The sequence below is a fragment of the Sorex araneus genome, chromosome 5 (genome assembly GCF_027595985.1).
Source record: "Sorex araneus isolate mSorAra2 chromosome 5, mSorAra2.pri, whole genome shotgun sequence".
Classification (NCBI taxonomy): Eukaryota; Metazoa; Chordata; class Mammalia; order Eulipotyphla; family Soricidae; genus Sorex; species Sorex araneus.
In genome coordinates, this window is record NC_073306.1 from 178,379,798 (window position 1) to 178,402,772 (window position 22,975).

The following is a 22,975-nucleotide window of genomic DNA, read 5'->3' on the forward strand; positions in this document are numbered from 1 at the left end:
CAGTCACACGGCCTCTTACTATTGGTTATATGCTCTCTCTGTACCCACGAACAAAAGAAAGTGCATTCCTCATCAGTTAGGAAACTAATGTTCTTAGTTTTCTAAGAACATTAGGAAATGTCATTCCCATGGTTTATCCAATGTCATTCAGTGCGCAGATGAAGGCGTATCTTCTTGAATCTTCTCAATTTGGATTTTGTGGGTTTTTTTTTTCATTAAACTGTGCTGTATTTAAATCTTTTTTTTTTTTTTTTGCTTTTTGGGTCACACCCAGCAATGCACAGGGGTTACTCCTGGCTCATGCGCTCAGGAATTCCTCCTGGCGATGCTCAGGGGACCATATGGGATGCTGGGAATTGAACCCGGGTCGACCGCGTGCAAGGAAAATGCCCTACCCATTGTACTATCGCTCCAGCTCCTGTATTTAAAATTACCTTTTTCTTATCTGGTACTGTGGGGAACTTGAGCTCTAAACCAAAGGTGGATGTAATTGTTATTGAGTGAAACAATGACATTAACTCGAAGTCAAACCATGAGAAGACATTGTGTATGTGGAGTGCTTCCAAGTAGAAGAGAAGTCTCGAGAAAAGAAATAGGACAGCTCGCTAGTAGGTTAGAAGGGGAGAGGTGTTTGCATTTCATTATGGCAAGTAGTTTAGCTCTCCAAGGTTGAGGTTTCAGCAAAGTAGATTATAGGTTACAGATGAAACGTAAGTGAAAACAGAAAGGAGGTACACTAAAAATTTGCTTCAGGCCTGGGAAGTTGTTCATCCTGATGAACATAGCTAGTGATAAACTACCTTCAGAGAGAACTTTTAGGAAGGTACTCTGTATACCTTGAGGAGTTGTATGGACACATGAACTTAGACTTTTTCATTAGGAATGAAAAAAGGAGGATAACTTATTACAGGTACCATGGATTAAATGTGGGGATGAATTGAAGAATATGATGTGAACATGTTAAACTGAAAAGGAAAGGAGGACTAACTGAAAACATAAAGACAGAAATGGAAAGAAATTGGAAAAATTTCTGATTGGAAAAATATTTTGGTTTTGCAAATGTTGAGTTTGAATGCTAATGTAAGTATAGGGATTATCAGCATTCATTATTTATTCTTATTCATCCTTATTCATTCTGGATAGATTCCAGAGTCAGTGATGGAATAATGGGTATGTCTAAAGTATAATGTGGAGTTCTTCATCATTGTCTGAGGGGTGATTGTATCATAGCTAGTTTGGAATATAGTACACTTGGTGGGATTAGAATCTGAAACTTGAAGAGTTCAAGGCCAGTGCTATACAGGCATGATGGATTTCAAATAATAATTGAAGCCAATGAAGTCGGATTAAGAATTAAGAAAAAAAATATTCAGGGTATAAAGAGTTGTAAGTGAAGAAGGAGAAATGTGAGAGATTATTTTGAGAAATTGGTGGGGAGAGAGATGGGTCATCCCCAGTGGAGTTCAGGGATTTTTCCTACCTCTATGCCCAGGAGTGACTCCTGGTAATTCAGGGAGACATATGTGGTGCTGGTAAACCAGAGAGTACTTACGCAAGGAAGTGCCTTACCTCCTGTGCTTTTTGGCCCCTTAAATTGAGAAATTTGATGAGTAATAGGAAGTAAACTATGTGGTACAAATTCAAGAGCTAGGCAGAATTGAGGTCTTGTTTGCCTTAAGGAAAGGGACCAACTTCCTCTTAAACTTTTCACCCCTAATTTACGGTAGGAGTCAATTTGAATCTATGAAAAGCAGAAGAAGGGAGAAGGTTCCTGAGAAAATGGTTCCAGATAGAGTATAAGCAGAAACAGAAGGGTTAATCTCAAGGGAAACAAATCTTAAAGTGTTTCCTATTTATTTTTAACCTTATTTGAATCTAATGTTTAGACATACAGATTGACTTCTGAAGGCTGGAAGTTTGGATTTTGAGGCAGAGGGCAGGGGTGGTGGTTGTGGTTATTAAATCTATTTTGTGCAAGATATTGGCTGAATTTGCATTTATTTATTTATTTATTTATTTATTTATTTTTTGCGGGGTGAAAGGGGGAAGCCATATCTGTTGTTTGGCTTGGGTTCACACTTACTGGTGCTAGTGGATCATCTGGTGCCAGGGATCGAACTGGGGTCCACCACATGTAAGGGAAGCTTCTTAACCCCGTACTAACTCCCCAGCCCCCAATTTGTTGTGCATTAGAAAAAAAGGAAATAATCCTTCATATTATGCTTTATATAATCTGTTATACAGCACAAAACTGGCACTATACAATAGTAATATTAGATACTTAATAAATGTTTCTTATTTTTTAAAATGCATACTGTGATGGGGGGTGATTGGGTACTTCATTCATATTTCTAAGATTCTGTTAGCTCTCCACTCAACAGCTTCAAAAATATAGAGATTGTAGAAAAACACCTGAGATATATTTTTATTTTTTGTTTCAGCTTCCACATAATTTTAACCCATTCTTGTATGTGTTTGGGTTGCAGAGTCGCCAATTTATATTTCCTGTTTCTAGTTGTTCTGAACTGGGTGCCTTTGGTGGAAGCTTTCCAAAAGGAAATCACAATGCTGCCTCTCATAGTCGTCCTGACGATTATTGCAATCAAAGATGGCTTGGAAGATTACCGAAAATACAAAATTGACAAACGGATCAATAATTTAGTAACTAAAGTTTATAGCCGGTAAGTGTAACAGGACTTTGCTTGGAATACACATGTACTGGGTATCATTTAGAAACATGTGTAACATGTTACCCCCTTTAGGGTTGCCAGAACCCTTATTGTAGGGATTGATATTTTCCACTAATATTTCACTATTATGTATTCAAACAGGAGATTTAATTTGAGTCATGGGAAAGCAAAAACTTCTAAGCTTTTGTCAGTGCAGGAGTTGATCAAGCAAACACTTTTATGACTCATTATGTAAAAGTGGATTGAAAGACAGAAACTTTAAACAAGGAGAAGAAAGGCAAATAGATTTAATCATAGATATTATAATTTGGGATTAGAAGAGGGATTTAGAAGAGCAAGATCAGAAATTTTTAAAAAATTAAGAAGATAAGAGCAACTGGTGGAGGAAAGAATTTGTGAGAAATGGAGATTACTTTTTATATGCTTACAAAACTAGAAGCCTTTAAAAACTTTACCATTGCAGCGCAGAGGGCATTCCTAATGGGAGGTCTTTTCAGAAATCTATTTGCGCTGCTGGATGCCTGTATTTCTAGTGTTTGTGAAATAAAGATTCTGTTACCAAGAATAAAGTCAGTTATGGTGTTTTGTGCTGCTCTGTATATTACATATAACTCCTGGGTTCTTATTTCTTTGTTGGAGGCTAATGCTTAATAAACAGTATGATTTTGGAGCTCTGTTCCAAGTGAATACCTTCTAAGGTAAGACCTGTAAGGTGTAAGAAGCCAGACAGAATATACTGAACTAGTGGTCCAATGGAGTGCACAGCAGTTCTCACAACTTGTCTGAGTACAGTATGTGCTGGCTTAGTTCTGTACCAATATTTATATTTAAGCCCAAAGATAAGCAGCGTGCTTAAGAAATAAAGAAAAATATGAGAGTGATATTACTTAATAGAGAATGGTTTAGTACTTTTAGAGTCTGAAGTCAAGCTTGTTAAAATAAAAAAATTCATCTATCTCACTTAAAAACATTCTTCTTTCTCCATACATATTTCTCTTTTCAAATACTTTATCTAGGACCTGGGGAGATTTATAGTATAGGGGTTAAGGTACTTGCCTTGCATGTGTCCAATTATGGTTCAATCTCTGGCACTACATGGTCTCAGTACTGCTGGGTGTGACCCCCTGAGCACAGAGCCAGGAGTAGTTCCCTAGCACCACACACCACACAGCCCTACAAACAAATCCTTGCACATATGTACTGGTGCAATTTCATAAGCTAGCTAACCCTCAGTTTCCTTCACTATTAATCTAATAGTTCAGAACATTAAGTATGGTACCTAACCCTCTCTAATAGCTAAGGAAAGGTTAGTCAGCCATTAGCTATTTTGGGTATGTTTGGGGGCCACACCCAGATATGCTCAGAAGCTGCTGCTGATTTGGTGCTGGAAATAGTTGCTGGTAGTGCCCGAGGGAACCAGGCCATGCTTGGGACATGCTGGGGACCGAACCAGTGCTTCCTGTTTGCAAAGCGCATGCCCCAGTGCACAGAGTTGCCTCTGCAGCCCCTGGTAGCTAGTCATATTATTGTATCATTTAGTCCTTCATTTAGAACTCCTTGTAATACCTTATCACTGTCATCCTGTTGCTCATTGATTTGTTCGAGCGGGCACCAGTAACATCTCTCATTGAGAGACTTATTGTTACTGTTTTTGGCATATCCAATACACACGGGAAGCTTGCCAGGTTCTGCCTCGAGGGCTCGATACTCTCCGAGAGGGGCGGAGGAATCGAACTCGGGTCGACCGAGTGAAAGGCGAACGCCCAACCGCTGTGCTATCGCTCCAGCCCTTATAAGTCTAGATATCTTTAATTCACTATATGGAAGACCCTCTTCCCCACCCGCCTGCCCCCACCATTGGATGTCCTTTCAGGCACCTTCCAGGTTGTTTATAGAGCATTTGCATCAAATTTAAATTTAAAGGCAATACACAACATTCTATTCGGTTAATCCCAAGATACTTATTTGATGATTGTGGTTCTGAATAGAATCAGATAACTCTTAAAGTCTTTTTGTATATATTCTGTGCAATTCGCTTGTGATTACCATTGTAGAAGAAATAGTACTTACATCCTCCTCCCACTTGTTTGTGGAATAATTTATAAAAATATACAGAAATTAAAAGTAGACTATCAGGCCATGCTTTGTTCATTGACTATACTAACTTTAATTTCTATGAAATAAAAAGGAATCATTGTAAAGAACAAATTTCTTCTCAGAAAAATTAAGAAAGTATAAGGCCACTGAATTCCATTAAATTTTGCAAGGCTTTGGAAGATGTGTACTAATGTTTCTGTTAAGAAAATTTAGTTCTTAGTTGCCATTTGTGATATTTCATGAGGTTTTAATTTTCTTTGGGAAGGTATTGGGAAATAATAAATACTTATAAATGTCACTGTCATCCCATTGCTCATCGATTTGTTCGAGCGGGCACCAGTGACGTCTCAAATTGTGAAACTTATTTGTTACTGTTTTTGGCATATTCAATACGCCACGGGTAGCTTGCCAGGCTCTGCCGTGCAGGCGCGATACTCTCGGTAGCTTACCAGGCTCCCCAAGAGGGGCGGAGGAATCGAACACAGGTCGGCTGCATGAAAGTCGAACGCCCTGTCACTGTGCTATGGCTCCAGCCCATAAATGCTTACATTGAAAATAAACACTGTAACCTTATTACAACCCAATCAAAGTAGAATGAATGAACTATTATGAAAATATGACTTTCTTGAGATTGCCTTTATATCACTACCTTTTGTAAAGTGGAAAGGTTTTAAGGATAAAAGAAATGTGTTGAAGATAAAATTATTCAACACTATTCAAAATTTTTATACCTGCTGTGTTGTAGGCACTGAGAGATTTAGAAGTTTAAAAAATAGATATCATGATAGCTCTTAGGAGCTTATATTGTTTTTGATCTGTATAAATTGCTATATTATTGATCTTAGGAGTTTCAAAATACCAACAAGTAGTAAGATTTTAGAATTACTTTCTAAAGCATAAAGTTTCATGATTTTGTAATGAGTGACCTAGGATAATTCTATCTTAAATTCATTTACTAATATGTTATTCAATCCTGCTTTACTTGGGTGGTCATCAGTGAGTTACTATAGCAGGAAGTTAGTTTGTTTCTTAACAAGTGAACCCAACAGCTTCGTGAAGTTTTAAGATTTAGGTTCCGAGAGAAGATGTAAATCCTCTTACTCATTTTAGTCTCTATCAGGGAAAAAAGCATAGCCTCATTTCAAGTCTACCACCATTATGAATTTCAGAATTAGGTAAGTGTGATGGGGAGCCTTATCACTTGACTTGTAATTGCTTTCACACACCATGTTCACAATCTCCTATGTCCTGTGTCATCTTGCCATTTAGTCCTAAATACTCTGACTTAACAGTCTCACTTTTTGTGCATCTGACTCACTCTTGATCATCCTAAAGGCTCACCCCCTCCAGAAATAAATGTTGCTACTGTCGGTTCGTAGAGTTGACTGCTCTAATTTCTTTATTCAATCACTGTTGGGGGTGCTGGAGCAATAGTACAGAGGGTAGGCCGACCCGGGTTCTATCCCCGGCACCAAATATGGTACCCTGGGCCTCACCAGCAGATCCTTAAGCATAGAGCATTGCTGGGTGTGGCCCCCAAAACAAATAAAACCAAAAAAATTTCAGTTTGTGCCTCTTTCTCAAATTTCAACTCTCATTCTCTAGGATGGGATACAATTTGGTATTTTCCTTTCTAGAATGACTCAGGACTTTGGTATAAACATTGCTTTGTTGATTTAAACAAGCAATGTTTATAGCCAATAGAGGTGTTAAGATAATGTGCTAATGATTCTTGAAATGTTGCATGCAGCAGGATATTTATGTGACTTCTTTAGTATTTTTTAACCCGGGTTCAATCTGTACATCTATGTCCCTCAAGTCTGCCAGGAGTGATCTTTGAGCGCAGAGTTAGGAATAATCTCTGTGCACCGTCAGTTGGGGCCCCCAAATTATAAAACAAACAAACAAAAAATTAGCTCTCTTGTGGGCTATTCTAACTATTTGATACATTTTGTGTAGTTCTGGCTCCTTGTAGTTCTGATCACAGGGCAGCTCCAAGAATTACTTTGTGTATAAGTGAGTCTTTCAAATAAATATTAATTCTAACTTATTTCAGAATTACACTCAAAACAGCAAACCACTAGAAATATATCACTGTCACCGTCATCCCATTGCTCATCGATTTGTTCGAGCAGGCACCAGTAACGTCTCTCATTGAGAGACTTATTGTTACTGTTTTTGGCATATCCAATATGCACGGGTAGCTTGCCAGGCTCTGCCGAGCAGGCTGGATACTCTCGGTAGCTTGCCGGGCTCTCCAAGAGAAATAAGCAGTCAAAAATATATTTATTTTATATATATTATTTTATATATGTATTTTATTTATATATAAATATGTTAGCAAGTTAACAAGCAAATTTTCAGAGAATCCAAGTGGTGGAATGTAGACTTCCTCTTTTGCATTTAACTGATTAAAATTTAATCCTTTGAAATCAACGTACTTGAAAGTATAAACAAAACTTAAAAAGAAAGACTGTGTCTTTGTCTTGCTGGTGAAACTTTTATTTTCAACTATAGAAAAGAAAAAAAATATGTCGACCGATGCTGGAAAGACGTTACCGTCGGGGACTTCATTCGCCTTTCCTGTAACGAGGTCATTCCGGCAGATCTGCTCCTACTCTTTTCCACTGATCCAGATGGAATCTGTCACATTGAGACTTCTGGGCTTGACGGAGAGAGCAATTTAAAACAGAGGCAGGTGGTTCGGGGATATTCAGAGCAGGTAAATAATGCATTCTCCGTGGGCGACTTAATAGCATTTTCTTTTCAGAATGTGGTTGAGCTTATTTTAACAGGGCTAGCTAGATTTTTAAATTCATTTTGTATCATTTTAAAAATTGGAATTGTAAGCTGCTTAATTCCGTTCCGGTTATCAGTGGAGATGATAAGATGATATAATGAGTTTCTAACAGTTGAGTCTGTCAATCATATTTTTTGAAGTGGAATTTAAGCAATCTAACAATTACCTTGCAATTTAGAAAATCACTTTGCAATAAAAATAATCACCATCTAATTTTCTCTTTCTTAAGTTTAAATAATATGTTTTTTGAAGCGAGAGGTAAAAGTCAGTTGTTATTCCTGAAATGTGTCATTTCTTTTCCTTCTTTTCTCCCTTCTTGCCTTCCTTTGTTCCTTCCTTCTGCCTGGCCTGGCTGGCCATGGGCACTGGAGCAAAAATAAACCTGACCTTGTGAAGGGGCCCTGAAGTAAAACCTCACAAGAGGGAGCAAGTGGGCAAGGACAGCAAAACAGGGCGCCTGCACCATGTGTCTGGCCTTGAACCTCACTCCACCCCCTAGTCATACACACCTGAAATGCAGAAAACAGGAGTACAACTTAAGCAAGTCATTCTAACCCCAACATATAGCCTTGAGAGGGATTAGAGCAAGGGGCAAAGCAGAAAGGAAAAAGTGATAGGTCGATAGTGTTAGGCTCTATTGTGATTGGACCTCCTATAAGCCAAGACGCTCTATAAAAATGTGTGTATTTGGCAGTTAAATGAGCTGTATTCAACTGCTCCCAGAGGGGTTTCTCCACATGCTCATCCTCCTTCACCGCACAGCCAGGCTTCTACGTAGACCCTAGACCCATGCTCAACGTGTCCAGCTATGTTGGGGATAACTCTTCCCTTCCCTTCAATCCCCTCTCGTCCCCTCCTCAACTCTTCCCTCCCCTCCTCTCCTCTCCCCTCCCCTTCTCTCCCCTCTCCTCCCTTCCCGATGCTCAGAGCCTACTCTTGGCTTTATACTGAGGAATAACTCATGGTGGTACTTAGAGGACCACATGTAGTGGCAAACACTGGACCAAGTTCGATCTTTTAAGACTATTATAGATTCTTGTGCCACAAAAGTCTTTTCAACATACTCTAGAAAGCAAAGCCAGGACTGGAAGTTATTTTAACATGAATTTGAAGGATTCCTACTCTAAAACTTAATTAAAGTCACTGAAAGACATTTTTTTTAATCTTAAACTGAAAATGGTGGTGTCTCCTTGTATTGTCGCTATTAAACTCAAATGGAGTAATATATAAGAATGTCAAGAGGCCAAGAGTGAGGATAGGATGCAGCAGTCAGGGGTACATATTTCACATGGCCTTAGACTGATTTTGATCCCTAGAAGAGGGGTGTAGACTTGGAGGCACCAGAGCAAAGCCGGTGGCCTGGTGGTACCCAGCACCCAGCAGCTCTGCTTCTTTGGCCCTGGGGTTGAGCTGTTCACTGTGTCTAGCCAGAGTGTTGCTGGGAATGATCCCTGGGCCCCTTGAGTGCCTCTAGGCCCCCCCTTAAAAAATGGAAACCGTTTCTCCCCCCAGTAAGTCAAGAGGCCTATTTCCTTGATATTTTCTTTTTAAAAGTGAGTTATTGTTGTAAAGTCAGATTTTCTTTATCTTATACATGGGCCAAAGATTAGTTTAACTAGACCCTTATCTTTAGAAAATTTCAACTAGCGGGTAGGGCATTTGCCTTGCACATGGCTGACCCAGGTTCGATTCCTCTGTCCCTCTCGGACAGCCCGGCAAGCTACTGAGAGTATCCTGCCTGCACGGCAGAGCCTGGCAAGCTACCCGTGGCATATTGGATATGCCAAAAACAGTAAAAACAAGTCTCACAATGGAGGCATTACTGATGCCCGCTTGAGCAAATCAATGAGTAGCAGGATGACAATGACCGTGACAATGATGCACTGAGTTCATCTTTCTTGCTATCACAGGGTATTTTAAATAAACTTCCCTGTGAGTGCTTTGCTTCTCCATTTATGGTCCTTGTCACTTTTGTAAGTATTCCTGAGACACTGGTTAAAAAATCTGTAGAACGTGGAATTCTCGTACCTAACACTCAATACCTACTTTGAAGGTGATGTGATTTGATTGGACAGTGTATGTTTTGGTTCATTGCAGAGCAGCTCTGGGACTGGATAGCACAGTGGGCTCACCCGTTCAGTTCCCAGCACTCCATGTGGTCTCCTGAGCCCTGTCTTGAATGATCCTCAATTGCAGAGCCAGGAGTAAGCCCAAGTGCCACTGAGTGTGAGCCAAAAACCAAACAAACAAATAAGCACAATAGCAAGGAGTGAATTCTTCAGATTGCAGTGACCTTTAATGACACCTTGTTTTGATATCTTTAACAAATTCTCCTGATCCTCTTTGTATTGCTTACTTAATTTATAAATTATACCTAGTTATAATACCTACCTACCATCTAGGAACTGCAGGATAAACTGTTAACCTATTTAAAAGTGTATGATATGGATTCTAGTTCATGAAAAGGACTTTAAAAATGTTTATGATTAGTAAATCAAATTGTTTAACTTATTTTTCATGTTTACCATGAGATTCTTAATATTATCTTATACAGTATATCAATAACGTTTCTCTTATTACCTAGGAAAATCATATCTAATCAAATAAATGATATAGTATTGACATGGTTATTTTACTGAATCCATATCTTACATTGTCCATGCTTATGTTTGTAGACCACTTATTTAATCCATGATTTCCTAATTCATCCTTCCATAATGATTTCCTAATGCAATTTCATTATGCTTTTATCTTAAAGGTTTAACCTCTAATTCTTTTTGTTTTGTGACCTAAAAAGATGTGTATTTGTACATATTTTATATATGTAGGAACATATATATATATATATATATATATATATGTGTACACATATATATATGACTCTGAAGTTGATCCTGATAAATTTTCCAGTAGGATAGACTGTGAAAATTAGTTCCACTAAATATTTTATAAGACATTAATGTATAATTTACTTAAAAATTAGTATAGTAAAATGCATACGTACTCAGAGTGTTCAGACACAGAAATACATTTCATCTCAGAAACTTTCAGGTAAAGAGCAGTATCTATCCTCAGCCTTTTAGTACCTTCTAGATTGTGTATAATATGTGGAAAAAGCTCTCTGCTGTCAAGAGTTTTGTGTGGACCTCAGTAGATGGCTCAGACATTCTCATCACCTGCACATATTCCCTAGTGCTCTAAGACCATCTCATCTCATCTCATCTCATCTCATCTCATCTCATCTCATCTCATCTCATCTCATCTCATCTCATTCACTCATTCATTCTTTCATTCATTCATTGTTATGCCTTACCCTCCTACATTGGATACTTGCAACATAAATTTAGTTTTATATTAAGCATTGGTGGAAGGATTAACAGATCTTAAAGGTTTAGCTTCTAACTCTTTTTGTTTTTGACCTAAATACATATTCATTTATACACATTATTATCCATTATCATTTTATGTGTAGCATTATATATTATTTATATATAAAATTATTATATTTTAGGACTCTGAAGTTGATCCTGAGAAATTTTCCAGTAGGATAGAATGTGAAAGTCCAAACAATGACCTCAATCGATTCCGAGGCTTTCTGTGAGTGATACTTGATGTATCTTTGTGGTAAGAGTAGAATTGTGTGTTGTTACAGTATTTAATCTCAATAAAATTGTTTTATACTTTACCCAAGTTAAATCATTAAAGTCACATGTTTAGCCACTGATAGATTTGTCTTATTTTAGTAATTTTATATTTACCTATGCATATATATTTAAACAATAAACCTTGTCTTTAAAAGAAGTGTGTAAAAATATCTTAGAATTACTCCCTATCAAGTCAAGGAATGTTAGGTATTTGGAAGGAATTATTGGACAGACTAGCTGCTTTAAGTGGCCATGAAAGGAAGGATGCTATCCTTTTGCAGAATTAGAGAAGAAGATGGACAATTTTGATAATAAAAGTTATGAACGTATTTAAGAAAAGGTTGGGTAAACTATGGTGTTGTGCATTCTGGATTAACTGGGACATTTACTTCCCCATTGAAGCTATAATTTAGAGTTTTTTTTTTTGCTTTTTTTTGGGGTCACACACAGCAGTGCACAGGGGTTACTCCTGGCTCTGCACTCAGGAATCACTCCTGGCAGTGCTGGGGGACCATATGGGATGCTGGGAATCGAACCCGGGTCAGCCGCGTCCAAGGCAAACACCCTACCCACTGTGCTATCGCTCCAGCCCCCTATAATTTAGTCTTAACAAATATCAGGTCTAACTTCTGCCACGTAAGTGCTTTATTCATCCCATCATGTAATTAATTCTTTTTGAATGTAGGTTTTCTAATTTTTAAGAGATAGTTGCTTCGTGATAGTTTTTTTATGAGACAGGGCCAGAGAAAGGTTTCTAATTTTTTTGTATACCATAATTATCCTAAATCTATTACCCCATTACCAAAAGCAAAGAGAGTGATTTTAGGTAAAATTAATATTTCTTATCAAAATAGGTGCAAAAATTGTACACGAAATTATAGCAAATCAAATATATCAGTCTAATGATAATCAAATATGTCAGGTCTAACAATATATAAGGATATATCCTTTCATGTTTAAATAATACAATTTCTAATAAAAATATTTTGTAAAAATATTGTATATAAACAATAGGTTTTCATAATAATTATTGGGATTCATATTGGAATTATTTAACTTCAGTTATAAGCATAGGGAAATTAAACATTTAAGAGTAAATTTGACAAACTATCTACACACCTGAATACTGAAAATAATTGAATGCTTTTCAAAGAAATTAAAGACCTAATTCAATAAACATACATTTCTCTTTAATATTGTTACTTGATTGAATTTTTTTCCACATTGATTTATAGATTTAATGTAATTGCAATAAAAATCCATGCTGGTTTCTTTTATTAGAAAGTTGGAAATTTTCATAAAAATGTTAGTGGAGGCCAGAGCATAGTGGAGCAGATAAGGCCTTGCACAGACTCATTTGATCGCTGGCACTCCAAACCATCTGAGCACAGAGCCAGGAATAAGCCCTGAGCACTGCTGAGCATTACCCACCATTTGGGTAATCGTTCACTAAATTTATAATTTTGTTGCATATTAACCAAAGAATGTATAGGTAGCTAGAGATTTTTGGCATTAGTATGTGGTGAATATTTGTAAATAAAGTAATTTTTAAAGAAATGCATAAACTGGGGGCTGGAGCAATAGCACAGCGGATAAGGCGTTTGCCTTGCATGTGGTCGACCCAGGTTTGATCCCCAACATCCCATATGGTCCTCTGGGCACTGCCAGGAGTGGTTCCTGAATGCAGAGCCAGGAGTATCCCCTGTGCATTGCCAGGTGTGACCCAAAAAGAAAAAAAAAAGAAATGCATAAACTCTATTATTTGGGTACAGAGTTTATATCCAGTTTTTAAGTTCTACTACTAAACATTGGCTAATGAACAAGCTTTAAGTAAATTTTCTTCTATTTTAAAATTTCTGTAATTTAATCAATTCTCATTTTATACATGTTGATACTTTTTTAAAAGCACACATGCGCATAATAATTTTAGTCTTGAATGGTTAATTTTCCTGTAGGTAATAGTCCCCTTGGTTCCTGTAAATGTTTGTGTGTGTGTGTGTGAAGTTATTTTCCTTCTTAATTTTATTTAAGCAGTATTCATCATTAAAGAAGAATAAGTTTGGTATGATTTCATCTTAATATTCAGAACGTAGAATTTTCAGCCATTAAAATTTTATCCTAGTCTAAAGACAGAACCAGAGTGTGTAAGCCTCAGTGTGGCCCAAAAAACTAATAAATCAATTAATCTAACATTCAATAAAACTACTCTAAATTTTTATCCTCAAACAACTCTAAAATATACAAAAGGAGTCCCAGGTAAAGAAGGGTAAAGCAGCAGAAATATGAAGAAACTTTGCAATACTGTACCACATACAGTGTAAATATCAATATATGTATATAAACATTTAAGCATATTTATATATATATATATTTAATATAGACATGATGTAGTCATATGGCAGGAAATAAAAGGAAAAAAATCTTAAAAGACACCAAAGAAATAAAACACCTTGCCAGTAGAAACACAAGATTAAGGATTATAAATATCTTCAGAAAATATGCAAGCAAAATGAGTAAATTTAAGAATGTAACCTGCTGAAAGAAAGCCAAACTACTAAATTAGAATTTAGTTCCCTGGGAATAAAATAGCCCTCAAATGTAAAGGAGAATTAGATTTTTTAGAGAAGCAGAAATTGCGGCACTTTATTAGCAGTTGAAGTCTAGTTTAAGAAGGGTTCAAAGAAGGGGCTGGAGAGATAGCACATCAGGTAGGGTGTTTGCCTTGCACACGGCTGACCCAGGTTCAATTCCCAGCATCCCATATGGTCCCCTGAGCACCGCCAGGAGTAATTCCTGAGTGCATGAGCCAGGAGTAACCCCTGTGTATCACCGGGTGTGACCCAAAAAGCAGGAAAAAAAAAAAAAAGAAATGTTCAAAGAAGCTCTTCCCAGAGAACAAATTATATGACATTATGGAAAAGGCAAAACAGAAAAAAGTAAATAAGAAAGCCTTATTAAAATTAAAGTTTAGGGGGCCAGAGATAGTACAGGGGTTAAGATACATATAGCCAATTCTAACTGTATCCTTGGCACCACATTGTTATTTGGTGTATAATGCCACAGTGTATTTTTGCCACTATAATAATTTAATAAAGTAATTGCTTTGATAATGTTTAAACTAAAAAACACCTGTACTAACAGAAGTAGGAAGAAATGTGTAGTGAGGAACCTCTGAATTTTCATCAGTGTTAACTGTACTGTCAATTTTGTTTCATTCATTCTTCCTTTTCCTTTCCCCATCTCTATGTCCCATCATTTTTGTTACATACATTTTAGTTACAACAACGTCATTGAGAATATGTGCAGAAAGTGGTCTTTTCAGAAACAATCACAGCCCTACCGTTATCATGCTCAACTGAGAAATAAGAATAAGATAGTTCTTGATATAATCTAATGTCTTGGCTTTGATCAAATTTTTTTTTTTTTTTTTTTTTTTTTTTGCTTTTTGGGTCATACCGGCAATACACAGGGGTTACTCGTGGCTCTGCACCAGAAATTACTCCTGGCAGTGCTCAGGGGACCATATGGGATGCTGGGAATCGAATCTGGGTTGGCCGTGTGCAAGGCAAATGCCCTACCCGCTGTGCTATCACTCCAGCCCCAGATCAAATTTCCTGAGTTATCTCAAAAAATTATCTATATGTAGCCAATTTATTCTAACCAATATCAAAACTAGGTTTGTATGTTGCATTTGGTGGAAATGTCACTAAATTTTCTCTTTATAAGAGAATATATATACATATGTATATATATATATATGTGTGTGTGTATATATATATGTATATATATATATATATTTCTCTATGTGGTCCCATGCTGCTCATCTATTGAGTGGACAAGGTCACTTTGTCTGCAGAGATGGCCACATTTTAGTTATGGTTAACTGCATCCTCCTTGTGCTAGTGTTTTCAGAGTGTTACTCTGGCTCTCACATTCCTGTAAACTGTCAGGAACACTTCAGAGTGATGAAAGAAATGGTTTCTGCTTATAGAAATTGACAAAGTCTGTCTCACATAGACACACCCACATGCACATACACACACGTCATATTGCAAATAGTTTCAAAGGCTCCATAGTACCCCTAAAGCTTGCTCTTTCCTTCCAGATTGATAGCCCTAATAGAGGCTCTATTCAACCCCTATAGGGATATATTCTGTCACTTCTGGTGGCCTGTCATGTTTCCTCTGATCATTGGGAGTTATGACTGGTACTGTCAACCTTATCCTTTTATTATAAAGTTCTCCACCAAACTTTCACCTAGTGATTTTAGCAATCACTCATTATCACTGCCTATATTCTGGGCCCTAGAATGGTCCTTGATTTCAGCTGGTTGAATGTAACTGTTTTCTAATTTCAACCAAGTACTTTCTGTGTTGAGGTACTAAGTTCCCCTGAAATGCAATTTCCATTAGAGATCCAGTTCTTTATTTGGAAATATTTTTGAGTTTTTGTATGCAAAGTTGACAAACTGACGAATGGAAAACAATGATAGTAGAATTCATTGAATCTTAGGTCAGAGAGATAATACAATGGATAAGGCCCTTGCTTCGCACATGGCTGACCTGGGTTTGATCCCCAGCATGCCATATGGCCCCCCAAGAGCCACCAAAAATAATTCCTGAGTGCAGAGCCAGGAGTAATCCCTGAGCATTGCTGGGTGTGACCCCAAAACCAAAACAAACAAACAAGAATTCATGAAATATGTCTTCAGCCAAAGTATATAACTTTGATACAGCAAGAACAAACGGACCAGAGAGTTGAAACTTTTCCTGTGTTCTGTGTTGAGAGTCTCCCTGAACACAACTGGGTATGGCCCTGAAAATATCAAAAGGAAAATAAATAAAAACACAAAGAAAAAGAAAGAAAAAGGAAACTCAAAAGCCATAGTTTTTATTTCCTATCTCTACTTTTGGTGTTTAGAAATGAGACTAAATGAGTCTGTATGCCATCTCTTGCAGAGAACATTCCAACAAAGAACGTGTGGGACTCAGTAAAGAAAATCTCTTGCTTCGAGGCTGCACCATCAGAAACACAGAGGCCGTGGTGGGCATTGTGGTTTATGCAGGTTGGTGATACCTCTTATTTTTCATTGTTTCCTTCTCTGTGCTCTTCAAATTGACATTTTTCATGTACAGAAATTGCAGTGAGGCAAAGTTGTCTTTAGGTTTATATAGTAATGTGGCAAGTTACAAAATCAACACCTAAAAGTCCATGGCTTTCCTATATACAAATAATGAGAGAGAAGAAAGAGATATTAAAAAAATAAATCCCATTCACAATAGTGTCTCAGAAAATCAAGTATCTTAGAATCAGCTGAACTAAAGAGGTGAAGGACTTTTACAAAGAAAATTACAAAAGAGTACTTCAAGAAATAAAAGAGGACACAAGGAAATGGAGACACATTCCCTGCTCATGGATAGGGAGGATTAACATTGTCAAAATGGCAATACTCCCTAAAGCACTATATAGATTTAATGCAGTCCCTATCAGGATACCCATGACATTTTTCAGAGAAACAGACAAAACGCTCCTGAAATTCATATGGAACAATAAACCCCCACGAATAGCTAAAGCAATCCTTGGGAAAAAGAAGATGGGTGGCATCACCTTCCCCAACTTCAAACTGTACTACAAAGCAGTAGTAATTAAAACAGCATGGTATTGAACTAGAAACAGACCCGCAGATCAATGGAACAGAGTTGAATATTCTGTCACAGACTCTCAAACATATAATCACTTAACCTTGAAAAAGGCACAAGAAATGTGAAGTGGAAAAGAAAAACCTCTTCAACAAGTGGTGCTGGGGAAACTGGACAGCTTCCTACACAAAAATGAATTCCAACTTCTGTCTAATGCCAGGCACGAAAGTCAGATCAAAACGAATTAAACACCTCAATATCAGACCTGAGTAAATCCACAAGGTACATGGACAAAAATTAGGCAGAATCCTCTGTGACATTGAAGATAAAAAGCATCTTTAAGGACGACACACCACTGACCAAGCAAGTGGAAACGAGAGACTACATTAAACTAAGGGGCGTCTGCACCTCAAAAGAAACAGTGACCAAAATACAGAGAGAGTCCACAGAATGGGAAAGAATATTTACCCAATGCCCATATGATCAGGGGTTAATATCCAGGATATACAAGACACTAGTAGAATTGTACAAGAAAAAAACTTCAACAGAAGCTTTCTCAAAATAGAAATACAAATGGCCAGAAGGCACATGAAAAAATGCTCTACTAACTTTTTTTATTGTTGTTTTGATTTGCATCTTATCATAATCATCAGGGATCTGAAAATCAAAGCAATAATGAGATATCATCTCACACCACAGAGACTTGCACACATCAAAAAGAACAAGAATCACTAATGCTGGTGTGGATACGGGGAGAAAGGGACTCTCTTTCATTGTTGGTGGGAATGCTGACTGGTCCAGCCTTTTTGGAAAACAATATCGGCATTCCTTCAAAAACTAGAAATTGAGCTTCCATATGACCCTGAAATACCACTTCTGGGAATATATCCTGAGGGTGCAAAAACATCTGCACCTGTATGTTCATTGCAGCACTGTTCACAATAGCCAGAATCTGGAAACAACCCAAGTACCCAAGAACATTCGATTGGTTAAAGAAACTTTAGTACATCTACACAATGAAATACTATACAGCTGTTAGGAAAGATGAAGTCATAAAATTTGCTTATAAGTAGATGGACATGGAAAGTATCATGCTAAGTGAAATGAGTCAGAAAGAGAGGGACAGACATAGAATGACTGTACTCATTTGTGGAATATAAAATGACATAATATGAGACTGACACCCAAGCACAGTAGAGACAAGGACCAGGAATATTGCTCCATGGTTGGAAGCCTGCTTCATGAACTGGGGGAGAAGACAGCTGGGATGGAGAAGGGATCACTAGGTCAATGATGGTTGGAGGGATCACTCAGGATGGGAAGTATGGGCTGAAAGTAGATAAAAAACCAAACATGATAGCCTCTCAGTATCTGTATTGCACACCATAATGCCCAAATGTAGAGAGTATGGGGGAAATTGTCTGCCATAGAGGCAGGGGGAGGGAAGGAATGAGGGTGGGGATACTGGGGACATTGGTGGTGGAGAATGTGCACTGGTGGAAGGATAGATGTTTGATCATTGTATGACTGAAACTCAAACATAAAAGCTTTGTAGCTGTATCTCGTGGTCATTCAATAAAAGAAAAATTTAAGAAAGGGAAATGTGTCTTCAAAAATGTAACTTTTGTTTATTTATTTATTTATTTTCTAATTAAATTGAGGACTGGAGCAATAGCACAGCGGGTAGGGTGTTTGCCTTGCAGGTGGCTAACCTGGGTTCGATTCCTCCGTCCCTCTCAGAGAGCCAGACAAGCTACTGAGAATATCCTGCCCACATGGCAGAGCCTGGCAAGCTCCCTGTGGCGTATTCAATATGCCAAACACAGTAATAACAAATCTTACGATGGAGACGTTACTGGTGCCCACTCGAGCAATGGGATGACAGTGCTACTGTGTTACAGTGCTAGCTAGATCAGGGAAAGACTTGAAATATATTTGCACCTGTATCGTAGGCAATTTACCAAAGAGATTTTTTTAATATGGTGCTTGCTATCTGGTTTTTATTTGCATCTTTTCTGACATAATGCATTTCCTCTGTAGGCCATGAAACCAAAGCAATGCTGAACAACAGCGGTCCCAGGTATAAGCGTAGTAAATTAGAAAGAAGAGCCAATACCGATGTCCTCTGGTGTGTCCTACTTTTGGTTATCATGTGTTTAACTGGTGCACTGGGTAGGTAAAATGTCATTCTCTCACATCTTTTCAGCAGGACGATCTTTGGGAAATTATTTTGTTTTCAAAAGGACACACATTATGAATGTTAAGCTTCATAATGTGTAAGGGAGGTTTGATTTGTCAATTATTTCCCCCCTTATATCTTTGTCTTTCTCCTTGTGCACCTGAAAAATTTTGATTGAATCCAATTTTCTGATGCCACAGTTCTGAAGGGTCCGAGGAAGAGCCTTAAAGAGAAAGAGAGTTAAAGTATATTACCTATTTTCAAGAACAAACTGAAATAAATACTCTCATCTCTCATTCTTTGGAAACAAACTTATAGAATTGTGAAATGTGCCTGCAGCGTATCTCTATACCCATCTGTTTGCTGTCCGTCTACTCCAGGTAATGGAATCTGGTTGAACAGATATGAGAACATTCCCTTCTTTAACATCCCTGAGCCTGACGGTCATGTGATATCACCAGTGCTGGCAGGATTCTATATGTTTTGGACCATGATCATTTTGTTACAGGTAATTTATATCAAGGGCATCATTTCACTTTATTACTTGCTTAGTTGTTTTACGGGCCAGTCCTGGCAGTGCTCTATCCCGGCAGTGTGCCGGAGCCACTGGAGCCACACCCAAAAGGCATACACCATGCTGGCAATCAGGTCTAGGGCCTTACACACATGTAGGGGAGGTGCTGTCCTAGGTGGGCCCTCAGCTCCTTATCAGTTTTAATATCTGCACCACTTGCATCTACACAAAGGAATACTATGCAGCTATTAGGAGAGATGAAGACATGAAATTTGCTTATAAATGGATAGACATGGAGATATCATGCTAAGTGAAATGAGTCAGAAAGAGAGGGACAGACATAGAAGGACTGCACTCATTTGTGGAGTATAGAATAACATCACATGAGGCTGACACCCAAGGACCGTAGGTACAAGGGCCAGGGGGATTTCCCCATAGCTGGAAGACTGCTTCATGAGCAGAGGGGAGAAGGCAGATGGAATACAGAAGGGATCACTAAGAAAATGATGGCTGGAGGAACCAGTTGGGATGGGAGATGCATGCTGAAAGTAGATAATGGACCAAACATGATGACCTCTCAGTGTCTGTGTTGCAAGCCGTAATGCCCAAAAGTAGAGAGAGAGAGTATGGGGAATATTGTCTGCCATGGCGGCAGGGGGAGGGTGGGAAAGGGGGGGTATACCCGGGATATTGGTGGTGGGGAATGTGCACTGGTGGAGGGATGGGTGTTTGATCATTGTGAGATTGTAACCCAAACATGAAAGCTTTTAAGTATCTCACGGTGATTCAATAAAATTTTTTTTTTCTTTTTGGGTCACACCTGGCGATGCACAGGGATTACTCCTGGCTCTGCACTCAGGAATTACCCCGGCCATGCTCAGGGGACCATATGGGATGCTGGGATTTGAACCCGGGTCGGCCGCGTGCAAGGCAAACGCCCTACCCGCTGTGCTATCTCTCCAGCCCCAGATTCAATAAATTTTTTTTTTTTTTTTTTTTTTTTTTTTTGGTTTTTGGGTCACACCTGGCGATGCACAGGGGTTACTCCTGGCTCTTCACTCAGGAATTACCCCTGGCGGTGCTCAGGGGACCATATGGGATGCTGGGATTCGAACCTGGGTCGGCCGCGTGCAAGGCAAACGCCCTACCCGCTGTGCTATCTCTCCAGCCCCAGATTCAATAAAATTTTAAAAAAATTAAAAAAATATATGCACCACTCTTCTGGCCCTGCTTGGTTTCACATCCTTCTGTGTCCCTCATTTAATATTTTTTATTGGTTCTTTCAGGTATTGATTCCCATTTCTCTCTATGTTTCCATTGAAATTGTGAAACTTGGCCAAATATATTTTATTCAAAGCGATATGGATTTCTACAATGAGAAAATGGATTCTTCTATCCAGTGTCGAGCCCTGAACATTGCTGAGGATCTAGGACAGATCCAGTACCTCTTTTCTGATAAGACGGGAACTCTGACTGAGAATAAGATGGTCTTTCGAAGATGCAGTGTGGGAGGTTTTGATTACTGCCATGAAGAAAATGGTGAGTGTTGGGTTTTCCGAAACAACAACTTTAACCTTTTAGTTTTGTTTTCCTGAATTTTTTTACATGTCTGGTAATCCTGGTATAGAAGTACTGTGTTTAAACATTAGGTACTTAATTATCCGGACTGGAGCACAGCAGGTAGGGTGTTTGCCTTGCACGTGGCTGACCTGGGTTCGATTCCTCCATCCCTCTCGGAGAGCCCGGTAAGCTACCGAGAATATCCCGCCTTCACGGGAGAGCTTGGCAAGCTACCCGTGGTGTATTCGATATCCCAAAAACAGTAACAAGTCTCACAATGGAGATGTTACTGGTGCCCGCTCAAGCAAATCGATTAACAACAAGATCACAGTGCCACAGTGCTACTTAATTATCCAAATGGCAAATAAGTTTCACTCTTGTCTCTCAAAAGTTTGTAGGTCAAAGTTAGGGAGTCTACTATCAGGTTTCTTTGCAGGGAAAGGAAATTCCCTGTGGAAGTTGGGGAATTGGGATAGTGATAATGATACTGAAAGATATATTTGAAAATCTAATGAAATGAGGGAGCTTCTCCCTAAAAAGTATTTTGAAATAAATTCCAAAGGTACAATAGCTCTCCCCTCATTCCATCATTCGGTCTGTGGGTGTCCATCAAGTCTCAGTTAAGGGCATCTGGTTAAGGATAAAGAATATGAGTTAGGGGCTGGAGCAATAGCACAGTGGGTAAGGCATTTGCCTTGCGCGCCGCTGACCCAGGTTCAATTCCCAGCATCCCATATGGTCCCCTGAGCACCGCCGGGGTGATTCCTGAGTGCAGAGCCGGGAGTAACCCCTGTGCATCGCCAGGTGTGACCCCCCGCAAAAAAAAAAAGCAAAAAAAAAAAAGAATATGAGTTAAACTTTTGGAACTGAGGAGATAAATACATGCATTACAGACTTTCTTGGGGCCAGAGCTATAGTATAGTGGGTAGCGCTTGCTTTGCACATGGCCAGCCCAGGCTTGATCCCCAGTACCCCATATGGTCCCCCAAACACTTCCAGGAGTAATTCCAGAGAAAAGAGCCAGGAGTAAGCCTTAAGCATCTCTGAATATTTCCCTCTGCAAAAAAAAAAAAAAAAGCAAAATAAAACACCAAACTCTCTTAAAGAATTAGACTTTGGATCAGGGCTGTAGCTCAGCAGTGGGGCACTTGTATTGCACCCGAAGCCCTGGGTTTGATTCCAGGACAGCAACAACAAATAAAAGGTATGCATAGATAAAAGTTTGTAGAACTGACAAAATCTAGCTTGAAAATATGCTAATTCCACTCTCACACCTCCCTACTTGTTTTTCATAGTGGGATAAATCACTTCTTTTTATCTGTTGGATTATTGTAGAATAGTTAACATGTCATTGTTTTGTTTCCAATTCATAGTGAGATACTTAAATTTCTGTTTATTGCCTATTTGAGGGCTGGAGCGATAGCGCAGTGGGTAGGGTGTTCGCCTTGCATGCGGCCAACCCAGTTTCATATTCCTCAGCCCCTCTCGGAGAGCCCGGCAAGCTACCAAGAGTATCCCGCCAGCACGGCAAAGCCTGGCAAGCTACCCATGGCGTAATCGGTATGCCAAAAACAATAATAAGTCTCACGATAGAGACGTTACTGGTGCCCGCTCGAGCAAATTGATGAGCAATGGGATGACAGTGACAGTGGCAGTGACAGTGCCTATTTGAATATACTTAGTAAACTGACCCTGTCTTTTTCTCATTTTGCTAATGAGTTTATCTCCTTCAGTTTACGCTCAGTCCATAGATATGTCTTCCCCTAGGTTCACTATGGCTAGAGTTAATTATTTTTTGTGCCCTTGTGTGAAGTCAATTGTTAAATAATTTTGATATAAATCTGATATTATC

The 22,975-nt window shown here is 38.6% G+C and overlaps 1 protein-coding gene across 1 annotated transcript in view; it reads left to right on the top strand.

Moving 5' to 3' along the window:
- ATP10D (ATPase phospholipid transporting 10D (putative)) overlaps positions 1-22,975 on the top strand; it is a 114,752-nt gene that overhangs the window by 34,124 nt on the left and 57,653 nt on the right. Inside the window, exons 4-10 of the mRNA XM_055140494.1 lie at positions 2,487-2,681; positions 7,305-7,509; positions 11,099-11,184; positions 16,190-16,296; positions 18,911-19,042; positions 19,430-19,557; positions 20,850-21,102. Coding sequence (XP_054996469.1) covers positions 2,487-2,681; positions 7,305-7,509; positions 11,099-11,184; positions 16,190-16,296; positions 18,911-19,042; positions 19,430-19,557; positions 20,850-21,102 — 1,106 coding nt within the window. The remainder of the gene's footprint in view (positions 1-2,486; positions 2,682-7,304; positions 7,510-11,098; positions 11,185-16,189; positions 16,297-18,910; positions 19,043-19,429; positions 19,558-20,849; positions 21,103-22,975) is intronic.